Genomic DNA, 12,918 nt, shown 5'->3' with positions numbered 1-12,918 from the left:
CAAGTGACTTTCTAGTCCAGGGGTGTCAAACTGCCGGCCCATGGGCTGTATGCGTCATCCGGAAGCTGCACCCACCCCATTGCCGGCAATGGTAAAACCGTCCCGATACATTGTGCGACTTCACATGACATCGCGAATTTGACATGTCTGGTCTAGTCTCTTCTTCAAAATCTCCAGTAATGGAGCGCCCACGATTTCTGGAGGCAAGCTGTTCCACTGGTTAATTTTCCTCACTGTCAGGAAGTTTCTTCTTAATTTCAGGTTGCTTCTCTCTTTGATCAGTTTCCACCCATTGTTTCTTGTCCTTCCCTCTGGTGCTTTGGTGAATAATGTGACCCCCTCTTATTTGTGGCAGCCCTCAAATACTGGAATACTGCTATCATGTCTCCAAGTCCCGCAGCCGTTCTTCATATGTTTTAATCTCCAGGCCTTTGATCATCTTAGTTGCTCTATTGCTCAGAGTTTGTCTTCTGGGGAGTTGGCTACTCCTGACAGTTTGGTGTCATCTGCAAATTTGATGAGTTCCCCTTCAATTCACTCATCTAAGTCATTTATGAAGATATTGAAGAGTACTGGACCTAAGACGGAACCTTGTGTACCCCACTGCTTACTTCTCTCCATGTGGATGTAGTGCCATTGAGGAATACTCATTGAGAACAGTTTGCAAGCCAGCTACAGATACATCTGGTGGTGATGTTGTCTATTCCACCTTTTTGTAGCTTACCAAGGAGTAGGTTGTGGTCCATTTTATCAGATGCCTTACTGAAATCTAAGTATACTACGTCCACAGCATTTCGCTGGTCTACTAGTTTAGTCACTTTATCGATGAATGAAATAAGATTGGTTTGGCATGATCTGTTTTTAACAAACCCATGCTGGCTACTAGTTATAGCTTTGTTTGCTTCTAGTTGTTCACAGATCTGTTTTTTGATCATCTTTTCTAGGATCTTCCCAGGTATTGATGTTAAACTGATTGGTCTGTAGTTTCCTGGATCTGTTTTTTTCCCTTTCTTGAAGATGGGAACCACATCAGCCCATTTCTGAGATAACATCTGCCAGCTTCATCAGAACTCTGGGATGTAATCTGTCGGGTCCCGGTGATTTATACTCGTCAAGGTCAGATAGATGTTCTCTTATCATTTTCTTGCTTATTTTAATTTTTGTTTCTAGTTTGTCTTTTGCAGTGGTTGTTTTGGTATGTTGGGTTATAGTTTCTTTTTGTGTGAAGACTGATACAAAGTATGAATTAAGCAGCTCTGCTTTCTCCCTGTTGCCCGTTATTTCCTTGCCATATTCTCTCTTTAGTGGATCTACAGTTTCCTTGACTTTTTTCTTGTTAATATGTTGGAAGAATTTTTTTCTATTATCCTTGATTTTTGTTGCAAGTCTTCGTCCATTCTGAGTCTTTGCTTTCTTGATTTCATCCTTGCATGTTCTGGTTGTCTGTTGATAATCGGCCTTAGTTATGTGCCCCTCTTTCCATTTTTTGTATTTGTCCTTTTTGTCTTTCAATTTGTCAGAGAGAACTTTGTGCAGCCATGCTGGTTTCTTCTTGAATTTCTTGTTTTTCTTTTTGGGTGGTTTTGTGGTGGTATGGGCTTTTATGATCACATTTTTCAGAGTTTCCCACGCTTCTTGGGTTGTTTTCTCCTTTAGGATTTTCATGCATGGGATCTTTCCTAGGTTCTTTCTGAGCTTGTTAAAGTCAGCTTTTTTGAAGTTTAAGACACTGGTTGGATTGTTTTCTATTGCTAGTGTTCCAATAAATTACAAATTCCAATAAATTACAAACTATTGTATTCATGTAGCAATAATGCCAGCTAAGCCTTCTTTTAAATGGTAAAGGCCATTTAAAGGCTAAATTATCAAATGTCATAAAATATCATTTCTATCTGCAATTTTTAATAGTGCAACAATGTCACTTTATCACAGCACTACATTTACAGTACACATATAGAACACTTGTGCTGGTAATAGAAGCATCTTTGAAATAAATGTGCATGCAAATTATGGTAGTTTAGGACTAAGGATTATCAGAAGAGTTGGTACCAGTAATACTGAAGGCTATCTGCCATGACATTAGAGCTTTATGTGCTGAGGTCACAGATTAGCCTTTTGTGAGTTCAAAAGTTCCATCCTGGATATCTTAGGTTCTCTCTCAGTGGCCTTAGCCACAGAAATGAAGATAGGGCATCTATTCAGGCTGTATGTTATCTTCCAGCTACTTCTGTCTTCCTCTTCCTCTTCCCACTGTAAGCAACAACAAGCCAATGTAGTAGACTTGAGTCCTAATCCCTCTTAGGGCGGACTGAGAGAGAGGTCTAGGCAACCTCAATATTAATATTTTTTGAGTTAAGTGATATATTTAAGTTGGAAGACTCAAGAAACAATATATTATTTAGAAGTTAGAACTATATTATTACATACTCAACAATGTAAATTCACAGCTCCCAATTCTTTAGTTAATGTTGGTCTTCATATGCACTGAGTTCTTCCCAAGAACCTAGAATATTATAATCTAGTGGCATAGGATATGTGGAGATCCAAGCAATGGGGCCTTCTGTAATGGACAGATGGAAATTTTTTCAATGCAGATTTTCTAAATGCCATCCAAGATTTTTTGGTATGGTACGCAGTATGCTGATAACCACTGGGACCACCATAGCCAGTTTATGCCATAATCTTTCAATTTTGATTTTCAGATCTTGATCATTTGTGATCTTTTCCAATTCTTTGTGTTCAATGCTATTATCTCCTATTATTTCTTCTTTTTTAACACTGTTAGATCTCGGTTATTGGTGTTCAGAAATTCCACAATATTTTGACCTGCTCATTTTTGACCACTTTTTAAACTCTATATTCCTACAACTTTTTAGAACTGGCACATGATAATTTTTACAGATGTTCCAGCTAATCATTTTTGATGGCTGTGTTTTCTTGTTTATAATCAGTTTGTGCAACTTCTTGCATGAGCTAAGTATATGATCTCCTGTTTCTTCTGCCTCTTGGCACAATCTGAGCTTTGAATCATTTGATGATTTTTTTCAATTCTGGCCTTGATTGCATTAGTTTTAATAGCTTGCTTTTGAGCAGCCAAAATCAAGTCTTCAGTTTCTTTTTTTTAATATTCCACTTATGAGCCCTTACCATTGCCAGGTTTTAGCTTTATCCACTTTCGCCTCACACTTTTGTAAAAACTGACCATATATTACTTTTCCTTGCCATCATGCTGTTCTTGTTTTTATTACATTATTTTGATATTCATGTTTTGTTTCCTGCACATTCAATAATTTTTAAATTGCATCAATGCTTGTTTTTGGCTGTCTTTTATGTAATCAGCCAGGCATGCTTTTCTTCTTTGATAGTTTGTTTGACTTGAAGTAAACCTTTGCCTCTGTTTCTGTGGGATAGATATAATTAATTAATATCAGTACAGGATGTAATGCATAGTGAATAGTTATCTGTTTTCTTGTTTTCTGGTCCAGTTCAGCTTGAGTCCTCTTAATATTTCCAGCAGTGTATGGTATCATAGGTATAGTCGAGGTTTAGCACTTTTCTCACTGTTTGGATCTATTCTTTAGTAATCACATTTTTAATTTCTCCGTGCTTGATATTATCCAACTGTAAAATGCCCAGATACTTGGAGGCTTTATCCTGATGACTCCTGATAGTTTGGGCATTCATTATTTCAATTCCATTATCGTTTGTGATTTTACTCCAATTTATTATTAAGTAACACATTTCTCTAGATCAGGGCTTTTCAACTTTTTCACCCATTGTACCACTTTTAGGATATGGCAACATCCGAGTACCACCAGTCACCTAGCAAAGTGTCAAAAGCTTGATGACACCCTCCCCCCCAAAAGGGAAAAAAAGTGATAAAGTACAGTTAGTCCTTGACTTACAACAGTTCGCTTAGTGACTGTTCGAAGTTACAATGGCACTGAAAAAAGTGCCCCCCAAGCCACAACTGAGCAAGACACCTGCCTGCCCACCCGGCCGCGCTCTTCCTCCTGTCCAAGGTTTTCATTGTTGTGAGCATTTCTGTTGAGGATTGGCAGTGGGGGTGGGGTGGGGGGGGTATTTGGTTTTTATTCCCCGTCTGCTGGATGGTTGCAGCAAGTTTTGGTCACTTCACATGACCCTGGGACACTGTGACCGTCATAAATATGAATCAGTTGTCAAGCATCTGAATGTAAATCACAACAACCTGGAGATGCTACAACATTTCAGCTGATCAGCGCTTCTTCTGGGCTCAGCAGAAGTACCAGGATCAATGCTGCTTTCCAGCTGATTGGTGCTTCTTCAGGGCTCAGCAGAAGCATTAGGATCAGTGCCGAGCTCCAGCTGGAGCCTAGCGCTGATCCTGGCATTCCGCTGAGCCCTGACAGTCCCGAAGCACCGATCAGCTGGAAAGCAATATTGAACCTGGCACTTCCGCTGAGCGCTGACAGCCCTGCAGCTCCAGCCATCTCTCGCTCAGGCTTGTGCAGTGCTGCCACCGGTTTAGCTCATTCCCCTCCCCCGCTACCACTTTTCTAGGATGGTCGCATACCACCTGCCAGGTGCCAATGTACCACAGGTGGTACCCGTACCACTGGTTGAAAAGCCCTGGTTTAGTGACTGTTTAAGATGACATGATCATTTTTCACACAACTGTTGCAGCATTCCCATGGTCACATAATCAAAATTTGGGTGCTTAGCAACTTGCATTTATTTAGTAGAGTTATACTGTTCCATGGTCATATGATCACTATTAGTAATCTTTCCAGCCAGCCTCCAACCAGAAAAGTCAATGGAAAAAGCCAGATTCATTTCATGACTGCATGATTCACTTAACAACTTCAGTGATCTGCTTCGCAAATGTGACAAAAAGGTCATAAAATGGGATATAATTTGCTTAACTACTGCCTTACTTAGCAACAGAAATTTTGGGTTTAATTGTTGTCATAAGTCAAGGACTCACGTAACAACTGCCCTGTCTATATTGGTGGGAGTTTTCTTAGTTGTTGCTTGATTAGGTTGTTGCTTACTGTTAACTTGTTTGTCTGTGTTGGTATTCCTTGACTGAGGTATTGTTTACTTCTTGACTGTTGGTCTAGATTGTCTGAAATGGTATAGGGTTTCCTGCCTGAGCAGGGGGTTGGACTAGATGACCTCCAAGGTCCCTTCCAACTTTATTATACTATTATTATTATTGTTGTTGGGGTTATTCTCTGCTTATATGGGTGTTGATTGCTGATGAGGAGGTATTTTAGTTTCTTTGTTTCCTTTTGTGTTCTTTGACTATCACTTTTGAGTGGTATGTAAATGTTGTTTATCTCTGTGCCTGTTGATGGTTTGTCTGAGTGCCAAACCTCCAGGAATTCTCTGGTGTTTTGGGACTTGGCTGGATCTAGGTTGCTGAGAGTTTCCTAGTTGAAACTATGGTTGAGTCTGTCCATGGGTTGTGAAATTAAGAAGTTTTCATCATATTTTGACTACTAGTTGATGTTCAAGGATGTGTTCTGCTAGTCTTCTGCCTGTTTGTCTTACATCAGGGATGTCAAACTGCTGGCCCTCAGGCTGGATGCATCATAGCGAAACTGCACTCACCCCATTGCCGGCAATGGCAAAAAAGTCACGATACATCGCGACACATCATGTGACGTTGCGAGTTTGACACCCCTGTCTTACATAATGGCTGTTACAGTCCTTATATGGTTTACTTAGGATGCTTTGGAGGGCTTTAGTTTGTGTGCTACAGTGATTCCATGTGGTTATAATGGTCTCTTGGTGGTTTCTGAGATATTTTTGATATATGGCAATGTTATCCTTTCCACTGCTTGTATTGGTTGAGCTATTGTAGACTGAGTAGTCAGGCACTTTTTGATAAAGTTGCATGGGTATCCATTTTGTTAGAAGATCTTGTATAGATGCTCTGATTCTTTTTTCTGATGTTCAGAGTTGTTGCAATGTGTTTGTGCAATGGAAACAGCTTCTCTTATGGGAAGTTGGGTTGTTATTTTGGTAGTGGAGCACTAGGTTGGTGTGAGTAGTTTTTCAATAGACTTGTGTTTGAAAAAATAAACAACCATCCTAAATAAACCAAAAACCTAACACTTCAGTACTCGGTAAGCCTTCATGGTATACTAGTAGCTTCAGTGCATCTTCCTCACTGTCCTTCAAATATTCTTGATCTTTTGTTCCTCTGCTGTTTGGGTGGTTTCTTTTCTACTCAGGTGGAAAGAACTTGTTTCAACTAGATGTTGTTGAACTCCATAAACTACAACACCAGTTAGCAATTTGAAAGTTGTTGGTAAGCAGGTAATTGGCCTGTAGTTGTCTGCTGCTACCCTTTTTGCTGGATCTTTCATTATCAGGTAGATTTTGCCAGATGTTACCACTCTTCAATCTCACCTCCTTACAGTATGTGTTAATTGCTTGGCAAGGAGTAAATATAGACCAGTAAGATATTTCAACCAAAATTCAAGTAATTTATCTTCAATTGGTGCTGACCATTTGTTGATCATCCTTCCTTTTTTTTCTCTCCCATTTCTTCTGTTATTACAAGTTCTTTCATTTCAACTTCTTTTTTATTCTTATTCACCTACTTTAACTAAGCTGCACTCATATTGCATTTCTTTGGGTTATCCCATATCTGTGCCCAGAAAAGCATGTTTCATCCTTGTCAGGTTTTGACTGATTTAATGCAGTCTCTCCATTGATAGATTGGTAGAAATATTTCTAATTGGATTGAAATGGAAGTTTCTGCCTATAATTTTCATTTTGAGCTTTGTATCTGCTGATGTTCTTGGCTATAGCTGTTATTTGCTGCTTTATTAGTTCCAGTGCTTCCTCGATCTTCCTCATTTCTAGGTGATATTTCTTGATCAGTATTCTTTGATCTTCTTGTTCTTCAGTTCTTTTCTTTCATCTGATCTCAGCTTGCTGATCTTATTTTCCAACCTGATCTTCTATTTTGGTGGTACACTGTTTGGCTTTTTTTCTCTTCTTTGTTGATTTTGTATCCCAGGTATTCAGTTATAACTGCATTAGTTGGTTTGTTTCTTGCAGTGAGCTGGTGCTTATGATAATCAAGTATGAAAGGATGATGCAAATAAATACAGTGTTGGCATAATTCATTATTAAGCATTTGCAGTTATTCTGGCTAAGCACTTCAATTCTGTATTAAAACAGAAGCTTTGTTATGCTCACTACCCTTTGAGCTGAAAATTATCAATATTTGAAGGTCTGTTTGAAAAAGTATCCTTCAAAATTGCACTTATTCATAGCTTTTTACATATCCCATATCCATATTCTCAAGAAATGTCACATTCTGCAAAAACTCTGATCTTCAAATAATTTAAGAAAAAACAGGAAGGAGAAAAAAGCAATTTCAATATTTTCAAAGGGCCAATTAGAAGGTTATCCCAAACATACACAATGCTTTTGGAATATAAAGCTTTAAGAGATGCAGCTAAATTTCATGGCCATTTCATAGATCATTAAGACTAGCCTGGGATTCAAATGCTAGCCTAATCCCCTCAGTGTGAACTTTCATGTATTATATTGTTTTCTGCTTCTTTAATTGACTTCCTAGGGGTGCATAGTCTTGAGCATGACAGAGTAGACATGGCTACTCTGAGACAATGATATAATAGGTAAGGCTTTTTGGTTTTTTGTTTAGATAATTTATGTAGCTGCCCATTTCACTGAAGTGACACTGGGCAGTATGCAAAGATTAAAAACACCCAGCAATTAAACAATAACCCATAATATTTGAGGTAAATGATATCTGTCAGGTACCAATGAATCAATGAAGGAAATGAAATTTCCTGACAGTTGGAACAATTAATCAGTGGAAAGACTTGCCTCCAGACGTTGTGGGTACTCCAACACTGGAGTTTTTTAAGAAGAGATTGGACAGCCATTTGTCTGAAATGGTATAGGGTCTGCAACTTGAGAAGGGGGTTGGACTAGAAGATCTCCAAGGTCCTTTCCAACTCTGTTATTCTGTTCCGTTAATACTTATGCTAGCTTTTTCTTTAGAACAAGCTTCAATGCAAGCAACCTTATTCTATTGTTTTCTATTGCCGTTCTAGATGCTCAGTTGTTCTTTGTTTCAATTTTTCTACTTCTTTAGTTAGGGGCTGTGTTCTTTCTGAGGCAGAAGAGAGGATGCCTGGTTTCCAAATGAAAAATATTCAATAGCTGTGCTGGCAGCTTCTACTGCCAATCCCCCCTGGTTTGTCTCAACAGGCTGAGTTACTTCTCTGGAGGCTTCGTTTTCTTTGTCCTGGGTAGACCTTTGCAGTTCTTCCAGTTCTGTTTCTGTGAATACTTTATTACGTATGATAAATTAATGTTGATCTGCTAGCCTCCCTTCTATTATTTCTGATTTTTGTAGTTTTTTTCCAGGACTAGTGCATTCATTTCAAAAATCCTCTTCTTGTGGGATATGATCTGTAACCTCTTTGTTTTCAATCTTTGTAGATTTGCAATGGGTAAAACCTCTTTCCTTCCAGAAATCTTGCAGCTGCTGGCCCTGGTTGCTCAGCCAACAGTCCTGAGTCCTATAGCCCATTTTTACCAGATGTCAAGGAACTCCACACCTAGCGAGGTTCTTGTTGACCTGGGTGATGACTAAGGCATTTTTGTATGCATTTTGTAAATTATGTCTCCATATTTTTTATGGGAGAGACTCTCTTCATCTGGCTCCAATATGGTGAGATCTCTCCAATATGGTTCAACCTCTGGTATAGCTTTCATCTCTCTCAGAGCACACAAGTCCCACAACCATATCAAGGTAGTGCCTCAATGGGGGTCTATTATGGTTCATCACACAGTTAGCCAGATCTTCAGACTTGATTTGACATTTTTATCCATGATTATGTTATTATTCTTATCCTCCTCATGTACTACTGTTACTATTATTAATAATATTATATAGAATCTGGAATTCTGTTTCCAGACCCTTATTTTGATTTTCTTATTTTTTATTAAAGAATTATATGAAGTTCTCCTATTTATTCCCTTAATTGTCTGGATATTGGTGAGTGAATAATCTCTTCACTAATTCTAGTTTTGGTAAACTTGTTAGCTCTGTGACCAGAACTAAAGCTTACCATCACTGAAGAGTATGTTATATTGCACAGATAAGATATTTAGATTAGAGTTTCCTACAATAATCTACTGGTCTCCTACAGTTTGTGATCTTCAGCATATGCAAACCAAATCAGACAAAGAGGAACAATCGGAACATAATAACAGCTCAGAAATACCGTGGCTTGTGAACATCTATGGCAATGGCAGGAGATGCCAGGGAGTTATCCTGAGCAGTTGGTGGGTCTTGACGGCAGCCAACTGCTTCCTATTGATGTGAGTAATGGAAGAAATTGGAACTCTTTTTCCTTTCAGGAATGATTGGCATACCGGGGAATATAATACCAAACAATTTCCATGCTATGGGAAAGTCCTGCCTCTGAGCATACTTGATTAGCTCATGCTATGTATGTCTTATAGGAATCCGAGCCAAGTAGAATTGACTGGATCTCATGGGCGTTTCTCCACCAATACAGTGAGCCAATTTCTGCTACATCGGGGCTTCAGTTCTTGGAATACGGCACCCAATAATGACCTGGGACTAATCTTGCTTGGTCAGCCAGTTGATTTAAGAAGGCGAGACATGTGGCCAGCTTGTATCCCCAAGGAAAAAAAACCTTATGACGTAACAGAGGAATGCAGGATTTTGGAGCAAAGTAATAATGGTGAGTTTGGGAGCATTCCATTTGGGTTTTTGGACCTCAGAAAAATGTGTTAGGATCAATGCCACAAGTACAAATATCTTCAGGTTATTTTAAAAACCAACTAACTAAGGGCAGAATTCAGTGTATTTGGCATAGCTGCAAAGAATTATTGGATAAGCATAGCAGCTAGTATTTGACCCGAAATCAATATTATTTTTAGGGACTGTTTATCCTTCTTGCTGCTTTGAAAATATTTGAAAATATGGGCAAAAACCAGAAAAGAGGATAAGTAGCTTTTGCAGAATTTGATAATTTAAAAATAAAAAAGAGCACCAATATTTAAAGAATTATATTGCACATATATAATCATAAATATATTAAGAAAAAAGAAGCATTGCAGGAAACCTTGACATAGCATAACAGTTCAGATAGCTGAGGATCTTTTCTCCCTCTCTGTAGAAACCACAAAGTTGTTGTTAAAGATAACCATTGTGGAGAGTCTGAGTGTCTTAGAGTGTTCCAAGCACTGGCCTGGATCTACAAATGAACGGAACTTGTGTGTTGAAAGAAAAAAACCTCCTAGGCATGCAGATTGCAAGGTAACCTATGTAAGTGGACTAAGGGTCAAATCTGTGGATGAAGAAATTTTCCCTTTTCTTTCCTTGACTATTTTAAGTATGAAGGTCATTGAAATAATATCCCTCCCAAGACCCACTTATTTGTCCACATAATTAAAATCTGAATTTTACTGTTTCAAAGGGGGAATAAAGCCTTTTCAATCTGTTTTCAGAATAGTTTCTGCGTTTCTAACATTTTAAGGTTCTGAAACTTTGCTGGAAAAATTTGGATTAGCTAACCAAGAAAATCTATTTTTAGAACTCATTGGATGTGTCAGAAGCCTGTTACGCTGGCTGAGCCCATCCCTACTACAACAGTGTCATTAAAAATCTCAGCTGGATAGCCAACCCACCAGCAAAAAAAAGCACACCAGTGCAAGTATTTTAGGCTCTCTTTGAGTTACCCAGTTGATTTTCATGCTGTCTTTCTCTTCTGCTGCAGGTGCCTGTAGGTACTCCAGTGATCTGCAGTGACCCAGCTATATCAAAATGGGAAGTGATGGGCATTGTGAGCCAGAGTTTATACAATTGTTCTGGTCCTATTTTGGCTGCCCAGCTTTTAACCCACTTAAAATGGCTAAGGCAAGAGGGTTCCCTAGAAAATCCTCTTCAGCAAGAATTACCTTTAGCTACTCCAGGTGTATCGATCACATCCAAAACAATGATCAAGACACTTCCAGCAACTCAGCAAGTATCAACAGCAGCCCCAATTTCTCAAACAACCATATCACTACCAGTGGCCAAATATGTACCCCTTACAAAAGCCTACAATAACGAAACATCTACAATATCAAGGCAGTTCCTTCCCCAAACTGAAAAGCCTGAGAATGTAAAAGCAACAACAGAACAGACATCACCTGTAATATCTTTTGTCACTCAAAGGATCTCTACAACAATTACAAAAGTACCATCTAAAATCTCTTCTAAACTTACAGAGCCTTTATCTGCAATATCTACAAAAGCACACCAGTCTCAATATGTAATCTCTTCTACACGCAAAGAAAGTGTTGACATGCCCACGACAAAACAGCCCTTTTGGAACACTAGAGAGCCAAAACATCTAACTATTACAGCGGTCCGACAAGAAACCCATGGAAAATCTTTCCCCAAAAAGTTATTACCTTTCACAGCTGAACCACATTCTGTCACACAAACAAGTATAACGTTGCCACCTACGCCTTTGCCACCTTTAGAGACCACTCCTATGGAGCTTCCACTATCCACTACTGCAACAGATGTCAATGAAGGTTTACCTGTTCATATTGCGATAGCTGAACCATAGTTGCCAAGGAGTAAACAGGAGGTTTCAATTTCTGGCATGAATTGCCCCACTCAGCATAGCCACAGTCTCCCATCCTCATTTCTGAGCAGACAGCTCTGAAATTGAGTGCGGTGAGGTGGGCGCAGAATTGCCTTGATCAGGAGAATCCCCACAAGAATGAGAGGGGAACCAGGAACGGATAATGAAGGTATTGGACGTCCAGGAACATAAACGTCACAGGACATCAGGCTAATCAATCATTTATTTCTTTTTGTTCTCTTTTTTTTTCTTTTTCTATAATGGGTTTAAAATAAAATGTTTCTAGTATAGCACAATGGCTTAGCCATTCTCTCTGTGAAAGAAAGTTACCAATATGACCGAACCAATAACGTTTGAAAAGAACTGTGAACAGGAAACTAAGTCAACAGAACAATTTTTTGAAAAAGTCAGGTACACATAATATATTTAAAGGAATGGATATCATTTGAAATTAAATATTGAGGGAATTTAATAACCAGCTGTCAGAGGTCCTTGCCACACCCCTGGCTCCAACAAGAAACAAGCCGTTTGAGTTCACAAGTGGTCGGTTTATTTATGGAATGCTCCAGCATGCAGTGGTTGAACAAACAGCAAACAAAGTCAGCGCTGGCAGCAACTGCCTCCCAATGCTCTAAATAGATGCCTCCCGGCTGGCCCCACCCTCCACCCACCTAGCCAGCATCCGGCGTGAGCGCCGGTATGGCAGCAAGGCAAGGAAGCGAGGCAGGATTTCGTCTCCTTGTCATTTCTCCACGCCGATCAGCTGCTTGGCGGGACTGCCTCGCAGCTGCGCTCTGCAGGGTTCCCCTTCCAGCATACAGGTACGAGGATGGAAAGGGCAGTCACTGCCGTCTCTGCCACTGGTCCCATCCGCTGCCTCCAGACGCCTCCATCCAATGGTCTTGTCCTCCCTCCCCCCTCCCATTGTAGCAAGCCCACAGGGGCTTAACAGGCGGCCCCCTCTACCAGGGCTCCACCTGGAAGGCAAGAAGAGACGTGCGATTAGTCATTAGTCATGGCAATCAACTCAGTTAGCATCCCCTCGGCTTACGGGGATTCCATCATTGGAATAGTTTTAGCAAACCGGGGGCTTTTATGTCCTTTTCCCCTATCACAATACATCCGTGACAGGGTACCCTATCGACTGTACCAGGTAATGCAAGTGATCCTGGGGGACTCAGGAAACTAGCACCTCATCTATCTTGTATCGGTCCTCTGCAATAGGACTTGGTGCCTGCCTGATGGACTGAAAGGAGAACCCTTCCACCGGCTT

The 12,918-nt window shown here is 39.8% G+C and overlaps 1 protein-coding gene across 1 annotated transcript; it reads left to right on the top strand.

Moving 5' to 3' along the window:
• The first annotated feature begins 2,195 nt into the window (after positions 1-2,195).
• On the top strand, positions 2,196-12,017 carry LOC120301263 (ovochymase-2-like). Its single transcript, XM_039328257.1, has 5 exons — positions 2,196-2,252; positions 9,189-9,360; positions 9,505-9,749; positions 10,188-10,327; positions 10,788-12,017. The coding sequence occupies exons 2-5, from the start codon at positions 9,206-9,208 to the stop codon at positions 11,625-11,627; spliced, it is 1,380 nt and encodes a 459-aa protein (XP_039184191.1). The 5' UTR covers positions 2,196-2,252; positions 9,189-9,205; the 3' UTR covers positions 11,628-12,017.
• Positions 12,018-12,918: the final 901 nt, after the last annotated feature.

Source organism: Crotalus tigris, unplaced genomic scaffold, assembly GCF_016545835.1.
Source record: "Crotalus tigris isolate CLP2741 ecotype Arizona unplaced genomic scaffold, ASM1654583v1 scf7180000024375.2447938, whole genome shotgun sequence".
NCBI lineage: Eukaryota > Metazoa > Chordata > Lepidosauria > Squamata > Viperidae > Crotalus > Crotalus tigris.
This window is presented reverse-complemented; position numbering and strand designations above follow the sequence as displayed.